Below are 18,232 nucleotides of genomic sequence, written 5' to 3'. Positions count from 1 at the left end.
CATCTCCACGACTAAATTACTGTTGCGGCCCAGTATTAACAACGATTCTGCTGAAGAGTAGTCTGGCCCATTTGAGATTTCCAGGATTTCTTTTCTGCCGGACATGACGTCGTATTTGAGGCACAGAGCAACACCAACTCCAGCATGTCCTTCCTACAGACTGTCTTGCCAGAGTGGTGCATGCTCTAGTTATCTCCCGCTTGGACTACTGCAATGCGCTGTACGTGGGGCTACCTTTGCATGTGAACCGGAAACTACAACTAATCCAGAATGTGGCAGCTAGACTGGTGACTGAGAGTGGCTGCCGAGACCACATAACACTGGTCCTGAAAGACCTACATTGGCTCCCAGTATGTTTCCAAGCACAATTCAAAGTATGTATTGGTGCTGACCTTTAAAACCCTAAACGGCCTTGGCCCAGTATACCTGAAGGAGCGTCTCCACCCCCATCATTCAGTCTGGACACTGAGGTCCAGTTCTGATGGCCTTCTGGCAGTTCCCTCACTGCAAGAAGTGAGGTTACGGAACCAGGCAGAGAGCTTTCTCGGTGGTGGCGCCCACCCTGTGGAACGCCCTCCCATCAGATGTCAAGGAAATAAACAAATACTGTAACTGACTTTTAGAAGACATCTGTTTAGGGAAGTTTTTAATGTTTGCTGTTGTTTTTTTAACATTCTGTTGGGAGCCGCCCAAAGTGGCTGGGGAAACCCAGTCAGATGGGCGGGGTATAAATAATAAATTATCATTATTACAGAACTCGTATCTAAAGAAGACCTTTATGTCCATTACATAGAATCATGGAATTGTAGAGTTGGAAGGGACCCCAAGGGTCATCTAGTTCAACTGCCTGCAATGCAGGCTACTAAAGCATCCATGGTGGATGCTCATCCCACCCCTTGTTAAAAACCTCCAGGGAAGAAGAGTCCACCACCTAGTACTACAGCTTCATTGGCTTAGGAGTACTGTGAGTGTTGGGACTATAGGGTGTTAGGGGTAGTACCTCTGGTGGGGGACCATCGTGCTCCTTCTGGGGTAGTTTGTCCACCTTTGGTCCCCATCCTGCACTCAGCTCTTGCCTATAGCTCCTAGGAGCTGTCAACCAGCACATGATAATAGCCACACCCCAGGAAATGGCTTTGACTGGCCGACCAAACTAGGTGAAGGTAGCCGACGGGTTTGAAACCCGCACAGCGGTGGAGCTTCATGCTCCGGCACCGGGGGGGGGAGAGCAGATGGGGGCAGGGGCACCACCTGCAGGGGCGTGGTGCCCAACACGGGCGGGGGGGGCAGCCGCAATGGCACCCTACTGGGATTGAGCTGCCGGGGGCAGTGTGCTCCCCCCCCCCGCACGCCTCTTCCTCCGCCAGTGAACCCGCAGTTAGTCAGGGACATCCCCTGCACACCAAGACCGGCTCCAGCAGATTGAGCAGACGAGAGCATCATTGGGTCCAACAGTGAAGAAGGCGGATTCAGCACATGCTGCAGAGGGAAGTGAGGGGCAGGTGGGGTTCGTCAACCTGGGAAGGTAGCCCTTCTAGAAGAAGGGAAACTCAGATCCTCAACCTCCACTGCCTTGCAAGACATCTTTGGGAGAAGAAAAGTCTAAGGAGTAAACCCTACACAAATCTGGAATGGAATCCCTAAGAAGGTTGGATGGCGCCTTGTTTGCCTCCTTCTGGCAATTCCTGCAGCCAAGCTGGGGCCAAACGTCTTGCTCTGCTTTCCTTTGGACCACATCAGCAAGGCCGAGAAAGGGGTCATGTTAGCTAGGCAGCCCAGGACCTTCATACATTCTGCCCAGTCTTGTGCCCCAGGGAGGCTACTTCGGTGCTGCTAACACAGCGGTTTGACTTCACCCCTGGAGGCACACTCCATTGTCTCTCGAGACAGACGGATGCCAACAACTCTGGGTGTCATCAAAGTTGCACTGTTAATTATATAATAGGCCTTTTCGGGAGTGGTGGTGAATCTAGGACAGCAGTTTGGGGTTTGGCTGATCCTTGCTGCCACCAAGATGACATGCCTGGAAAGTCCAGTTTTTTTAAAGAGGCGACCTACACAAATGAGAACAGTATAGTCCTGCTTTTGCTCAACTCTCTTTCAGACTGCAGGTGGTTAAATGCTCTTTCAGACACTCCCCCACTACAGGAAAACCTCTGCCTACATGTGCATGTGTTGGAAAGGCAGTTTGTCAGGAATCCCAGCACATTCAGACCCAGCAAACTACAATATCCATGTAGGGCTATTCTGTGGTTCCCTCATTTATCTAGAGGAAACATGTCAAACAGAAGAAGTGTGTATCACAATAATAGACCAAAATTGGCTCACATGCAGCAGAGAGCATCCTATGCTGTCTGTATAATCGGTATTTGACAGTGCTGTATTGAGGTATATAAGGCAAGGCGGGATTACTCTGTTCCTGGGAGAAGGAATAAAGAAGAAAATTGTCGACAAAATTCTATGCTCAGGTCTAAAGATTTGCAAATAAAACAGCAAAGCCTTGTCTCACAACTATGGAAAACATGAGGTTATACATAGGTGTCTATTGATAATACTTTTATTTTTACACTTGATTTTAGGCAAAGGGCTGAGAAGCTGTGCTCCTTCACACTCCCTTCCTAATAATAATAATAATAATAATAATAATAATAATAATAATAATTTATTTGTACCCCACCCATCTGGGTATAACCTTTTAACCTTTTGTCTTTGTTTCTATCTTTTTAAGTTTGCAGAGTCGAACAGGACTAAATGACTAAACAACAATATAATCACCTTTTAATTACTAGTTTTTTATCCCTTACCTGTTTTAAGTCATGTGTTCAGTTATCTGTATTTTTTTAATCTTATGCTGGTCTGTGACTAAAATAAATTGGAAATCCTGTAGTCTGGGAGTTGTGTTACTTATACAGTAAGGGGTTTTTTATAAAAAAAACACCCAGCCTGGTAGTTTAGTAGAATATCTGGCACTTTTTAATTATATATTGCTCTGTTCCATTTTAGAACACTTGTGTGTGTTTTAAGATTATACATTTTATCTGCTACAAAACTGCATTTTCTATTTGTTGTAACTTGCCCTGGGACTTCCATGAGAAGGGCGGGTAATAAATCTTATAAATAATAAGTAAGAATTGAAAATAGTGAATACTCAAGGGATAAGAATTGGTAATTGTCTTCTTAAGTAGTAACGAGGAGCATTATATTTCACCCAATTTTATTTGAAGGTCAATTCCACTTCTGAGGCTTTACTCCCAAGCGTTCACTCCAAGCGTAATCTTGGATTTGCAGGTTTGCTTGTCTTATTTCTTCTGAATGAAGACCATAGCTGCCAAGTTTTCCCTTTTCTCGCATTCAGCATAAGGGAAAATCCCTTAAAAAAAGGGATAACTTGGCAGCTATGATGAAGTCCCACTGTGTTCAGTAACAGGTAGGTAGCCTTGTTGGTCTGGGTGGAAGTAAAATAAAAAAATTCCTTCAGTAGCACCTTAAAGACCAACTAAGTTTTTATTTTGGTATAAGCTTTCGTGTGCATGCACACTTCTTCAGATACCATGTGTTCAGTAAGCCTCACTCCTAGATAGATAGTTTTATGGGAATGGGGGGAAAGCTCTATTAAATTCGGTGGATCTGCCCCACCCCCGGAGTACATATAGGGTACATACAAGATCGAAACGTGATACTACAGTTATAATTCTAGCTGGCTAGAAAACGGGGGAGGGGGGGACAAGCTGCTTCTTTTAGGCACCTGCTTTTGTTGTTTGTTTCTTTGCTGAGCACACAGAAACAGAATGAAACGCCTTGCTGCTGCTAATAGCAGGTTTGAGATAAAGCGCTGCTGCGACCGACCACTCAGGCTGTGTTGCGAGGAATATGGTGTGATACAATTCACGCCCCCTTGTCTTCCCTTCCTCCACAGGCACAGCAGCAAAATATGCAAGCGAACAAATACCAAACTGTTACCCCCGGTCTTGGATCGTTTCATCCTCTTTGCAGGCAGGGAGGGAGGAAGGGGGGCAGGACAAGGCGGGGTTCCCCTCCCAGTGACGATCTGGCAGAAGGCAGCCGGCAGCAGCCCTGAGTCACCCCTCCCGATATTATGTTGCTCGAAAGCAGCTCCGTTGCCAGCTTGAAATGTAGCCTCTCTTCCCTGGAAGATGGGAAGCTGACCTCATCATTGTCTCCGGGCAAGGCGTGGACGGGAAAAGTGAAGACACCGATTAGCAACAGTGTTTATTGGCTGGGAAGGAAGGAAAGAAGCGCTGCATGCTCAGAAAAGACTTTAAAAAGGAACCCAGAACCTTCTGCAACCTTATTTGCAATCATCATCATCAATTTAAAAAATCATGGCGGTGAATAACATAACACCAGCAATAAAATTATATCCACGAAACAAATACCAATCGCCCTGCAAATCAAACGAGATTGATGCATCTACTGTACTACACGGCTGAATCGCCCCTCAGGGAAATACTGGGTGAACCGCTTAGATAACCCAGGTCATGTAAAACGCTCCAGACGGGGCAAAAGATCTTCTTGAGACTGGTGGGTGAATGCATTTGTTCTGGAAGCAGCGTCACCCTTTAATGAGTTATCCGGCTTAAATCATAGCTGCCAAGTTTTCCCTTTTCTCACGAGGAAGCATATTCAGCATAAGGGAATTTCCCTTAAAAAAGGGATAACTTGGCAGCTATGGCTTAAATTCACCATTTTTTTTTCTGAAGGTATGCATTGCCTTGTATCTTTGATCCAAGGAGCAAAAAGAATCAATGCGCTTATTTGGCTATGGTCCCCGAACCAGTTTTGTGGTTTTATTTTGTTTTTAACTTATTATTCCAAATTATTTGGAGCATTGTAGCTGGGATGAGAAAGGGCCTTGCGGGTTTTGTCCCCGCCCCCCCCCCAAGATCAGTTGTGAGTATGCTATGACCAGCAGTTCCTTCTCATTCTGTTCACGTGAACTAGCCTGCTTCCAGCCACACCCGGTGCCAACCCAGATATAGCTGTGTGGATCTGACTCGAGAGCTTAAAAGGCGCCGTGATCCTTTCCTTCCCCTCCCCCCCCACCTTGCGAACCGGGGGATTCGTCCTCATTCAAGTCACTGACCGTTAGGCAGCCACCGCACTGGGCTTGCTCGTTCCCTAATAAACAGGAGCCCCGAGTTACGTGTTTCTGCCTGCAGAAAGCGGGAGCCAGGCAGGGGAGAGAGTGGCCTGGCCTTTGCACCTTGCATACGGTACTAGGCCTGGATCTGGACAGGGATAGGGCAGGGAAAGTACGTGGGGAGAAGGACGACAGAGAGAGAAAATGCAGCAAAGGCCGCGCCCGAGCGCGCTGCCTGCCAGCCACCTTGCAGCGTTGGCAGCTGCAAACGGGGTGGGGGTGGGCTTCTCTTAAGAAACAAAAGGATTGGGGGGGGGAGCCGGAGGGCGCGGCCGGATGCTGCAAATGCTGCAAATGCCAGAGCGCTGCGTGCAGCAGATTCTTTTTCTCTTGCCCTCCTCCTCTGTCCCTGACCCCATCACCTTATCTTTTCTCACTGGGGGAGTCGAGAACAAAGCGACTCCACTCCATCCTTAGAAGGAGTAGGAGTAGGAGAAGGAGGAGAAGAGTCGGGGGGGGGGGGGGAAGCCCTGCTGGAGACAGAGAGGGAGGAGGATGGAGGCTGTTTCTGTTCCTCCTGTCCATTTCAACTTGTAGCAGCTTCCAACCGCCTTTAAATACATGGGCGTAGCCAGGGAGGGGCAGGGCGTAGCTAGGATTTTTGTTGGGGACAGGCCTTTTGTTAGGGGTAGGGGGAGAACGTCAGTTGGCTATATATTTTTATTTATTTTGTTGTTGATTTTATTTAGTCATTTATTTTTGATTGATTTGTTGAATTTATATACCGCCCTATACCGGGGGTTTCTAAGGGCGGTTCACATAGTAAAATAAAGATATAAAACCACAAAATACATAATAAAAATAAAACAACAACCCAATAGCCCCCCTTCCACAAAAAGCACATTTTAAAAGGTCATAGGATTTTTACTGATTTTGGGTGGCAGCTTCCCTTCCCTGTCCCCACCCCCGCTACACCAATATATATACAGTATATGTGTCAGAAAAATAAATGGTAGCGAAGGGAGAAAAGAGGTGGGTCAGCAATTACGATATGATAAACCTCCGAGCAAATGTCTGAATCCATTCTATTAAAAAAATAAAAATAAAATCAACCGTGGGGTAGGGAATTGGCGATGGGGGAGAGAGGATGGACGGACTTCTGCAGATCCGTCGTCTCCCCCCTGGGCTCTGTCCCCCCGCTTCGCCGTCAGCTCCTGGGCGCATTACATCACCCGAGCCGAGGAGACATCTGTGAATGGGAGTAGGTGGGGCTTGGGCTGCAGAAAGGCGGGGATCGGCGCTCCCCGTATAAAAGGAAGCTCCCGGCCGAAGCGCTCCCTGTTGCTCGTTGCTGGTGCTGAAGAGAGCCGAGGTCAGGCAGGTGGGCGAGCCGGAGGCAGAAGCGGCCAGCGAGTGGGGGGGGGTCAGCCCGGAGTCAAGCCGTCGCCATGCGTGAGATCGTGCACATCCAGGCCGGCCAGTGTGGCAACCAGATAGGGGCGAAGGTACGGTCTGGACCAGGGCAGGGGAGGAAAGGAGGGCGTCTCTATCGTTACACGCGCTGCGGGGCGTCGCCAATGACAGGCGTTCCATGCGCCTCTAACTCCGGTGGTATTAATGACCTCGGCCTCCTGCGTATCGAAGGAGCCTATCCAGCAACCCAGCGTGTTCTCGTTCTCTCTCTCTCTCTCTCTCTCTCTCTCTCTCTCTCTCTCTCTCTCTCTCTCTCTCTCTCTCTCTCTCTCTCTCTCTCTCTCTCTCTCTCTCTCTCTCTCTCTCTCTCTCTCTCTCTCTCTCTCTCTCTCTCTCTCTCTCTCTCTCTCTCTCTCTCTCTCTCTCTCTCTCTCTCTCTCTCTCTCTCTCTCTCTCTCTCTCGTCTTCGTCTCACAATCTTGAGAGATGTATTCTTGTTGCCTTTTATGTGTGAGCGCTGCTAGCAGGATCCGGCGCTCTAATAAGGTGTCCAGAAAAAGGCGTTTCCTCATCCCGCCTTGTAGCCACTTCGTGCTTTGAGTCAGCGCTCGCCTTGGGCGCTCATGTCACCAAGTCTCTCTCTCTCTCTCTCTCTCTCTCTCTCTCTCTCTCTCTCTCTCTCTCTCTCTCTCTCACACACACACACACACACACACACACACACACACACACTTCAGGATCTGGTGCTTTAACAATAAATTTTATACCCCGCTCATCCGGCTGGGCTTCACCAGCCACTTGTTTTATTTTTGACAAGTAAGGGTAGCTGGTAACTCAATTCCCAGCCACACCCTCAATGCTGGCCTGGTACAGAGACAATATAGCCTTCAGTAAATCGAGGGGTTCTATAGTAATCTCTAGGCTCACTGGTATCCTCACTCCTAATACGGTATTGGGCTAAATTCTGCAGTAAAGGGGATTCTAACTTTCAATGAAAGATACTCCGTCTCCACTTTGCTTCCCTTGTGTAGGTAGACAGTCACAGGTGCGTTCTCTGAATTCAGTTTGGGTAGATCATATGAGCCTATTATTTTGAGCTTGACTTGTTTGGGGATATGGTTGCCCCCGCTGGGCTTTCTGTTTCCCTTTTGTGAAAGGGAATGAAGAAATACTGAATTTGCTTTGAAAACCTTGGCAGGCTATGCAGTAATAGTGTGGTCCATGCAGCATGTATCTTGAGACTCTCAAGTGAATGGAAAGTGTTCTTTAATCTTCTGAGACATTGCAGGGCATTATTTCAGTGGGAATAAAGCACCCCACCTTAGACCGTAAGTGCTTGTTCAGAAAACATTGTCACAGATCTTGGGACACATGGCCAATGGTCCTTTCATAAGGGAATTTCCCTAGCAGCTTCTAAGGTTACCTCCTTATCAAGGAGATAACCTTTTTGCTGCCATTTTGGTTATGATCATGGGCAGAGAGACTGGTCCTGGTTTGATTTTGTGTTTGAGAGAACAGCATCAGGAGACAATAGCCTTTCTAGCTCCGCAAGTGGGTGTGTACACGGGCTTGGTGGCACCTTTTCCTCCCCACAACGAAAGATTATCATTCAATTTTTAAATATGGTTAAAATTGAACAAAACCAAGAACATTTGAGACAGAGGCTTGAATAACAAAAGATAGAACAGAGGAAAATACCTATAAACATCAGGAGTGATTTTTTTAAAAAGGAAAGCAGTACTGAAGAATTTTCTGCAGCCATCCTTTTCTCACGACCCACCATGCAACATATTTCAGAATTATAAACGGAGATTTTAAAGAGCCGTCAGTGGCATCCTGGTGCATTGTGGCTTCCTTTGTGGGTTGCATGTGGAGTATTGCGGTGGTGCTGTTTCTTTGTGCTTCGAACTGCTGTCCAGGTAGCCACCTGGGATGGCAGAGCCGTTAAAGGGTTTGCTTTGATCTGCCTCATTTCCCACGGCAGAAGCTCTTCTCAGCTGGGAATCTGGCAGCCCTGACAACCGGATTTTGGCAAGGCGTGCCAGCAAGCGGCATGGGTTTTTTGGGGGGGGGCGGGGAGGAGCAGCCTTCTTGGCATTTCAAAGGCAGTTGCTAACAGCTCTTCAAAATTCCCATTCCAGTTCTGGGAAGTCATCAGCGACGAGCACGGAATTGACCCCACCGGCAGCTACCACGGAGACAGTGACCTACAGCTAGAGAGGATCAACGTCTACTACAATGAAGCAACTGGTAACCTTGGGGAGGGAGTGGGGTGTGTGTGTGAGAGAGAGGGAGAGGGAGGGAGGGAGGGAGGGCAGGGAGGTAAGCTGCTGATAGATTCTTCAAAAAATGTCATGGGCACTGGGAGAGCAGCGTGACAAAACCCTGGCAAGCCGGGGCCTTTAAGCAGCTATTGAAATCCTTGGCAACGCTTTAATGCCTACTTAAAATTCAAGCCTGGTTTCATTAGGCTGTTCCCTTTAAATCTGCACCTCCCCCCACTCCTTTTATCTGTTTAGAAAGTTGCCGTCTCTCTCTGGTGAATAGTAATGAGGTTGCCAAGAGCACAGGAGCTGCCTTGTGTTGGGTTTTGTGCAGATTCCCCTCCCTCCCCAGCCCACAAAATCTGCTGACAGCAGGTCTGTAACGCTGAGTCTCTTTTGTCTCCCCCCCCCCAACTGCAGGTAACAAGTACGTGCCCCGTGCCATCCTTGTGGACTTGGAGCCTGGCACAATGGACTCTGTCAGGTCTGGACCTTTTGGGCAGATCTTTAGACCCGACAACTTTGTCTTTGGTAGGTGTTTCAGCGTGGCTGTTCTAAAACGGGTTGCCCAAGCGAAAATGAACTCGGAAGCTCAGGTCCTCTCTGCCTAGAAATTTGCCTATCTGTTCCAGTTCACCTTCATTGCCTCCTCTTCTCCTCCCTTCCACTAGGCGAAGCATGAGTGCTACAGTCAGCTTGGCTTGAAGCCAATTGGCATTTACTGCCATCAGCATGTGCGGTCCTCTTTAAAGTTGTCAGGCATCAATCTCTGCGTTGGGTTCTGCCATTATGAGCTTTCACAATAGGAGTAGGATGGGCAAGTATACATTTCCTGTTTCCCATGTGATGAAGAACCCTCTTCTGTATTGGCAGAAAAATGGGTCAAGGGATCATTCCTACATCTCTCCCACAGTGAAATGGATATTGCCACAGGAGAAAGGGCAGCCTTCTCTCTCTCTCCTTAATAGCTTAACCAGAACACACTGTGGATAGCTCAGTCGATAAAGCATGAGATGCTTGATCGCAGGGTTGTGAGTTTGAGGCACACGGGTGAAATATTCCTGCATTGCAGGGGGTTGGACTAGATGACCCTTGGTGTCCCTTCCAGCTCTACAGTTATATGATTCGATGTGTCAGGGGCTGACCAGTGTCGGATGGCAGAGACTGGTCTGACATGGACAAGGAAGGCAGGCAGTCACAGACAGAGCAGCCTTTAACAGAGGAGGAAGGGAGTAATTGCCCCCCCTTCCTTCAATGTTCCCAGTAACAGAGAGAATAGTAGATTAAGAAACCTCGCAGTTGGAGGAGGAAATAGACAGCCCTGATAAAGTTGCTAGGCAACCAGGAGGGAGCTAGCCTTTGGAAGGCTCTTTCTTTGAGAGTGGCAGCGATGTTCCTCCCTCCCCTTGGACTAGGAGGCAGGAAAGGATTAAGGAGCAACGAAAGCACAGGGGCAGAAGGACAGGGAATTGGCGTGCTTCTTGCTGCGAAAGTAGAGGAGATTCAGAGTGAACAACTGATACCTTGAGAGATGTTGGCTCAGTGCTGCTCTCTTTGTGTTATTGTAAAGAAACAGACTATAAACATGCCAGAGGCTCATTAATTCTTATTGGAAACTCCTGTACATGCCTGCAGACCTGACACTATGCTAGATTGACCATGGTCCCTGTTGCATGCAAATTTATTGGCCATGCGGTTTAGTGTTTGCATGCAAATAAATATTTGGAGAAGATACATGAGGGAAATACCAATGTTCTAGCACTTGATGAATGCACTATGCTTACCCAAGAACTCAGCAGAACCATTTCTAAGGGCTGTTACAGACTGTGCCCCCCGGAAGAGGTCATAACCAAAATCTAAAAAGAAATGTACATTCCCGCTCAAGCTGGTTTGCTTTAGCAGTTCCACCCTTTACAAATTGAGAGTGGTGGCAGCTGTAGCTTCTGCCGATTCATCACCTTTCCACTTCTTCCTCTAGGCCAGAGTGGTGCTGGGAATAACTGGGCCAAGGGCCACTACACGGAGGGAGCTGAGCTGGTGGACTCTGTGCTGGATGTGGTAAGGAAGGAATCGGAGAGCTGTGACTGCTTGCAGGGCTTCCAGTTGACCCATTCCCTGGGCGGTGGCACGGGCTCTGGGATGGGGACACTCCTCATCAGCAAGATCCGGGAGGAGTATCCCGACCGGATAATGAACACGTTCAGCGTGATGCCATCCCCTAAGGTGTCGGACACAGTGGTGGAGCCCTACAATGCCACACTGTCCGTCCACCAGCTGGTGGAGAACACAGATGAAACCTACTGTATTGACAATGAGGCCTTGTACGATATCTGCTTCCGCACACTCAAACTCACAACTCCGACGTACGGGGACCTCAACCATTTGGTGTCAGCCACCATGAGCGGCGTCACCACCTGCCTTCGCTTCCCTGGCCAACTGAATGCCGACCTCCGCAAGCTGGCGGTCAACATGGTGCCATTCCCTCGCCTGCACTTCTTCATGCCGGGCTTTGCTCCTCTCACGAGCCGCGGAAGCCAGCAATACCGAGCCCTGACAGTGCCAGAACTGACCCAGCAGATGTTTGATTCTAAGAACATGATGGCGGCCTGCGACCCGCGCCACGGGCGCTACCTGACAGTGGCGGCCATTTTCCGGGGCAGAATGTCCATGAAGGAAGTGGACGAGCAGATGCTCAACGTCCAGAACAAGAACTCCTCCTACTTCGTGGAGTGGATCCCCAACAACGTCAAGACGGCCGTGTGCGACATCCCTCCGCGAGGCCTCAAGATGTCCGCCACCTTCATTGGCAACAGCACGGCCATCCAGGAGCTCTTCAAGAGGATCTCTGAGCAGTTCACAGCCATGTTCCGCCGCAAGGCCTTCCTGCACTGGTACACCGGAGAGGGCATGGATGAGATGGAGTTCACCGAGGCCGAGAGCAACATGAATGACCTGGTCTCCGAATACCAGCAATACCAAGACGCCACAGCGGATGAGCAGGGAGAGTTTGAAGAGGAAGGCGAGGAGGACGAGGCTTAGGATCGCAGGGGTTTTGTGCAGTGGGGCAAGTTTAGTGCAATGGGGCAAGTGTTTTGGGACACAGTCTGTTCAGCTCTGCTGATGCATGCTTTTTCAGTTCAACTTGGTGCTTTCTCTGCTGGCTTTGTCAGCAGATTTACTCGTTGTGAAACAGTAGTTGCAAAAGAGTTATGACAAGGTCTTCTGTCTAAATGTCTGATACAAACATAAAAGGCATTTGTGTTTCACACTGTTGTCTGGATTCTTTTATTCTGTTGTAAAACTGCAGAGCAGAAATGAAGCCAAGTCAGGGAACAGTGGGAAATTATTATGCTACTTCTGTGACAGAAGTGTTGCAGCTGTCATGCAAGTAAATAAAATGTGAATGAACTGGACCCGTTATCAGAATGCTTCATACTCTTCCAATTAATGTTTGGCACTGGAAAAGTTATTTGACCAAGGAATAATCATCAGACATGTTGCTCTGTAACAAATTTAGATTATGTTCTCCTTTGGGCGCTAACACTATGTTAAAAGATAATGTTGATTGTCATCCTTAGGTTTCTTGGTGCGTTTCCTAATTGAGCGATGAGGGACCTGTTGTCTTCCAGATATTGTTGGATTCCAACTCCCATCAGCCCCAGTGAGCATGGCGAGTGGGAGATTTAGTCCAGCATCACTTGGGAGGTCACAGAATCCACATCCCTATTTAAGGAAGCTGGAGTATACTTTGAAGGAAATGGCCAGAAACAGGTTTTCAACAGTTTTGTAATAACTCTATAGCCCAAATTGCCCTGACATTAAAGAGTACTCTTGTCCATTGAAAATTAAGTTGCTACTCCTTGATGAAACAAGAATTGCAGCACAAATTTCATTTTTCCTGCAGATGGTCCCTCAATAGAGGTTGTGTCTACGTCGCTGGCCTATCACTACTCAGTTCATTACAGTGAGGAATTGTTTTCTTTTGCAGTTAATTTAGTCAAGTTTATCTATATATATATATATAAATGTAAAAATATTGAAATTGTCGGCCACTATGTTCTCCGTAACCGCTTAACCGATCGTCCTGAAATTTTGACACAACGATCCAGGCCACTCCCCGAGGGTTGCTGGGGACAAAAAAACCTCAAATCACACACCTGGGTAGGTGTAGACCTGGTTTTCCACCAAGTCAAACCGCGCCCTCAAGTGGAATTCCTCCCACAGTACACCCCCTCCCTTCCTGTGAAATCTAAGCCACACCCACAAATCAAATGACATCATCAACCAAGCAACTGAAACCACCAAGTCAGCCATTATCAAACCCCTAGGCCCTGCCAGGCTGCTAGGCCTCCACTAGCCCCGGGGGGGGGGGGTAGATAACCCACAGCAATGCACTTGGGGGCACGGCAAGGGGTTTTTACTTTACAATTTAGCACCACTACCCCCCCCCCAAATCTCCCACCAAAATACAAATGCCATCCTTCAAAAATAAATACCATCCTTCAAAACGTCATGAGATACGCCAGTCATGGAGGGGGCAGTCACAGGGATTAGCCACAACAACGAGCCACACCCACAAACCCCGCCTCCACCACGAGATCCTGTAAAACAGGAGGCCTTGGCTCCATTTTACAGACTAGGCCTCCGCTCTACAGCCCTTTAAATACTATCCCGAATGGAGCCCTGGGTGGGAGGTGGGGGGAGGAGAAGCCCAAATAGGTCATGGGCTGACGGAGGGTGGGGGGAGCAACTGTCCAACAGCCACCAAAACAGCCATTCCACCCCAAGCCCAAAGCCTCTCCTGGCGGCTGCATTAATAAACGCCTGGCAGCATTAGGCAGTCGTTCATCATTTCTCCCAACACACCCTTGGGGGCACAGCGAGGGGTTTTCGCTTTGTAATTTAGTGGGCGTTGTGTCACATGTGAGGCTCCCGGCGGCCATTTTAAGTAAGGACAGTCGTGCCCCTTTTAACCTAGGCTTTACCATGTTTCTCCAAAAATAAGACACTGTCTTATATTTATTTTTCCTTAAAAAACCCCACATTGGCTTATTTTCAGGGGATGTCTTATTTTAGGAGAAACAACTGATTGTAAGCCTCTGTGTCTTTAAAAAACAAACAAACAACCATGCACTTTCTCTCCCCAGTTTAAGTCCTCAGATATTTGCAGTGGCCACCCCCCCACCCCATTTACAATCCCCTACTTTCCCCTTGCCACTTCCTGGGTTTTTTATGGAACTGAACAACTCGGGTGCTTCAGAACGTGCCTTCTGTTGCCAGGCACTTGCAGGGCCACACAGAGGCCCGGGCCAGGTAGATTAGATAATGTGGCCCTGTTTTTAACCCTTTTGTTACTTTTTCCATTTTACTGATTGTTAATATGCAGACCGGGCCCCCCTTTAGATTCGGAGGCCCGCACAAAGTGGCCCATATGACCCCCTTCCTTCTGTCTGGGCCTGTTTGTTGCTACGGGGCTATGGGGCTTCGCTATTTGACCCCCCCCTCAGAATTTTTTAAGTAGTTCTCTGCGTCCCACGACACATCATCACCCCCCATCCTTAATCTACATGTGCAGGGGCCAATGTATGGAGATACAGGGGGGAGGGGACAACAGAGGGCTCAGACAGAAGTGCATGCTGGGAAATAAAACCCAGAACCTAACAGTTCCTTCTCCAAGGGTGGGGGCCAAGGTATGGAGATACATGGGGGAGGGGCCAACACTCCCCAGGGACAACAGAGGAAAGGGTATCCTACCGAAACACAGGGATGAGCCGGGGTGGAGGGAGGAGGGGCAGGATACGTCATGGATCGGGACAGGGTGGGGGGGATCACAGGAAAGAACCACAGCAACGTGTGGCCAGGTCAGCTAGTATATATATAAACTTGCAGGGACCCAGGTGGCGCTATGGGTTAAACCACAGAGTCTAGGGCTTGCTGATCAGAAGGTTGGCGGTTCGAATCCCTGCAATGGGGTGAGCTCCCATTGCTCAGTCCCAGCTCCTGCACACCTAGCAGTTCAAAAGCACATCAAAGTGCAAGTAGATAAATAGGGAAGGTAAACAGTGTTTCCGTGCACTGCTCTGGTTTGCCAGAAGGAGCTTTGTCATGCTGGCCACATGACCCGGAAGCTGCCTGCGGACAAATGCCGGCTCCCTCGGCCTATAGAGCGAGATGAGCGCCGCAACCCCAGAGTCGGACACGACTGGACCTGATGGTCAGGGGGCCCTTTACCTATATATATATACAGTGTACACACACACACACACACACACACACACACACACACACCCCTAATCACACTCATCTTCAAAGAGGCGAGTCAAGACCTCAGCCTAAAACCAATTGCTTGAAGGTATCATAAATGATTATCATAATTACAGGAAAACAAGATTGGGCCTGTGCCTCTGAAGCTTCATGAGAACGCAGAAGATTACAGTCAGTGATGGTAAGACTCGAGGTTCTCCTTCAGATCACTACATGCGCCTGAAACCTTGGAGGAGTGGCTGCTCAGAATATCTTTTGCTGAGACACTGTGCAGAACCTGCCTGTTTAACCGAGGAAGTCTCAACACCTGTCCTTTTGCTCTCCACAGAGAACAGTTTTCCTTCATGCTGTGCTGCTGCTGCAGGGTAAAAAAGAAAAACATGGTTTCCTTCACCACCTTCCTAGGACTGGGACAGGAACCTTTTTTTCTGCATTCCCAGGGAATAATGGGGGGGGGGGCAGTGTTTCCCAAACTTCATGGGCGTACCCAGGATCAAAACTAGGGGGGGCAAGCCACGCCCCCACCCCCAGCCACCCAATTGGCTGGCTGGCAATGACGTAGCCGGGATCCTCCCAGGAGGCGTGGTCAACATCAACGCCCCCCGGAGGGGAGGGGGCAGTCACGCGGTTCTCCGCAACTCCTCCCCGCCGGCCTCTGCTCTTTTTACCCTGGAAAAAAACAGTGCGCACCGATGGTAGGCTGATCTGTGCGCTCTCTCTCTCTCTCTCTCTCTTTCCCTCACGCCCTCTTCCTCTTCCTCCTCCCGCTCGCTTCTGTAGTGTTACAAGCCTTGCCACAGACACAGCTTTCCATCCTTTTCCAGGCAGCCGGGGGCAACTCCCACCACTGCCTTCCGCTGGGGTCTGTCTGTCTTCCGCTGGGGTCTTACGCTGTGCCCGCTGCGGCAAGATCGTGTACCCGAATGAGAAGGACAAAAGTGCGTGCTGTGAGCTGTCTTCCCCCCCTCCTTTTTAGCTTCGGGGGCAGTTGCCCCCCCTGCCCCCTGGGTACGCCCATGTCTCTAGTTCAGGCATCCCTAAACTTCGGCCCTCCAGATGTTTTGGACTACAGTTCCCATCATCCCTGACCACTGGTCCTGTTAGCTAGGGATCATGGGAGTTGTAGGCCAAAAAATCTAGAGGGCTGCAGTTTGGGGATGCCTGCTCTAGTTGCTCTTGAACTACAACTCCCATCATCCCTAGCTAGCAGAATCAGTGGTTAGGAATGATGATGATAATTGTAGACCAAAAACAAGTGGAGACCCATGTTTGAGAAACCCTGTACCAAATGAACAAATGCCATATTCAGGGTGAAATTTGGAAAACATGGTAGTAAAGGACTGAACAAGGGTTAATAAACTAGCCCTTTTTTTTGCCTATGCTTGTTCTTCTTTAAAGGAGCTAAACACTCCCAAGCCCCTTGAAATATCTATATTTCAATGCTAATTCCCCTAACCATAACAAAAACATCTTACTTCATCTTGTCCATGTTGTTTGGAGGTGGCTGACCAAAATCTGCTGGGTTGTCATTTGTTCCTAAAATCTATTCCGTTTTTTATCCCAGAACTTGAATTCTCATCCCAGTAGCTCCCTTGTGAGGAAGATGTCAGGTATTCTTTAGCTGTGATTCCTGCACTGCAGGGGGTTGGACTAGATGACCCTTTTTGTCCCTTCCAACTCCTCCAGTTCTACAACTCTTTGGCTATGTCAAGCCCAGCATCTGAAATGCACACATTTACTGAACATCTTCCTTTTAACAGAGATCAACTTTGTAAAATGCAGGAGAGCGAGGAGTGGCACCACTTTTTATGGGGTATTTTAATCTTGAGCATCGGTGGTGGAGTTAGGTTCCCCTTTCCCCAATTCCCTTAAAACATTTATAATCTAAAGCAATAGCATGTGTTGCAGGTAAAAGGTAAAGGTAAAGGACCCCTGAACGATTAAGCCCAGTCAAAGGCGACTATGGGGTTGTGGTGCTCATTTCGCTTTCAGGCCGAGGGAGCTGGTGTTTGTCCACAGACAGCTTTCTGGGTCATGTGGCCAGCATGACTGAACTGCTTCTGGCGCAACAGGACACCGTGGCAGAAGTCAGAGCGCACAGAAATGCCATTTACTTTCCCGCCGGAGTGGTACCTATTTATCTACTTGCACTTTGACGTGCTTTTGAACCGCTAGGTTGGCAGGAGCTGCGATAGAGCAACAGGAGCTCACCCCGTTGTGGGGATCCGAACCGCCGACTTTCTGATCAGCAAGCCCAAGGTGCTCAATGGTTTAGACCACAGCACCATCTCTGTTTAAGCAGCATGTGTGAGTGTATAAATGTTCCTGCTGATCCTCTCAACAGCCTACAAGGGATCACTCTGGGTCAGGGGTCAGCAAACTTTTTCATCAGGGGGCCGGTCCACTGTCCCTCAGATCTTGGGGGACGGACGGACGGACTATATTTTGAAGGGAAAAAATGAATGAGTTCCTATGCCCCACAAATAACCCAGAGATGCATTTTAAATAAAAACACACATTCTACTCATGTAAAAACACGCTGATTCCCAGACTGTCCACGGGCTAGATTTACGTAGGAGGAGATTGGGCTGGATTCGGCCCCTGGGCCTTAGTTTGCCTACCCATGCTCTGGATGATCCCACAGCCAAGAACCACAGCACCATCTCCTCAGGTCATTATCTTTTCCTTTGAAGTACCACATTTCATTGTCCCTGGGAAAACATTTTGAATATAAACATTTTGTCCTCTTTCAACCAACAGGAGGGCTGGAGCTAAATATAAAATACATAAGTAGTAACAAAAAAACTACGACACGTTTTCCCCGATTTTGTACTCCATTTTTAGAATCAAGCAATACTTAGAGACATTAAATTCAATGAGCTAAGGAGTCCATATTTTTGTTATACAAGCTGCTAATGCCCTTCTGCATCCTTATGAGAAAACATCTCACCGCATTTTGTATCTGGGTGCATGAGCAGTTATTGGCCTTTTTCCGTGGGTGAGCTTACGCCAAATAAACATTACCAATATCAGATAACAAGTCTAGCATATCTGGTGACAGAGCAGTGATGGAGCCTGGGTAGACTTGGCATCTGAGAATATAGTACATTCCTGTCTTTGCTGCTGCATTTTGTTTTTTGAGGTGACACACTGCTCCCCAAGCACAGCTGCACTAAAATCCTGTATACCT

The 18,232-nt window shown here is 48.5% G+C and overlaps 1 protein-coding gene across 2 annotated transcripts; it reads left to right on the top strand.

Moving 5' to 3' along the window:
- The first annotated feature begins 6,441 nt into the window (after nt 1–6,441).
- On the top strand, nt 6,442–12,044 carry LOC118090532 (tubulin beta-2 chain). 2 transcript variants are annotated; one of them, XM_035126381.3, is made up of 4 exons: nt 6,442–6,606; nt 8,656–8,764; nt 9,199–9,309; nt 10,757–12,044. In XM_035126381.3, exons 1-4 carry the CDS (start codon nt 6,550–6,552, stop codon nt 11,815–11,817), a joined length of 1,338 nt encoding a protein of 445 aa, XP_034982272.1. In that variant the 5' UTR covers nt 6,442–6,549; the 3' UTR covers nt 11,818–12,044. The 2 variants fall into 2 exon arrangements, with proteins under 2 accessions (XP_034982272.1, XP_088531256.1); XM_088675130.1 differs by having other exon boundaries at nt 8,656–8,769; nt 9,204–9,309.
- Nucleotides 12,045–18,232: the final 6,188 nt, after the last annotated feature.

Source organism: Zootoca vivipara, chromosome 8 (genome assembly GCF_965207765.1).
Source record: "Zootoca vivipara chromosome 8, rZooViv2.hap1.1, whole genome shotgun sequence".
In the NCBI taxonomy this organism is placed as follows: Eukaryota; Metazoa; Chordata; class Lepidosauria; order Squamata; family Lacertidae; genus Zootoca; species Zootoca vivipara.
This window is presented reverse-complemented; position numbering and strand designations above follow the sequence as displayed.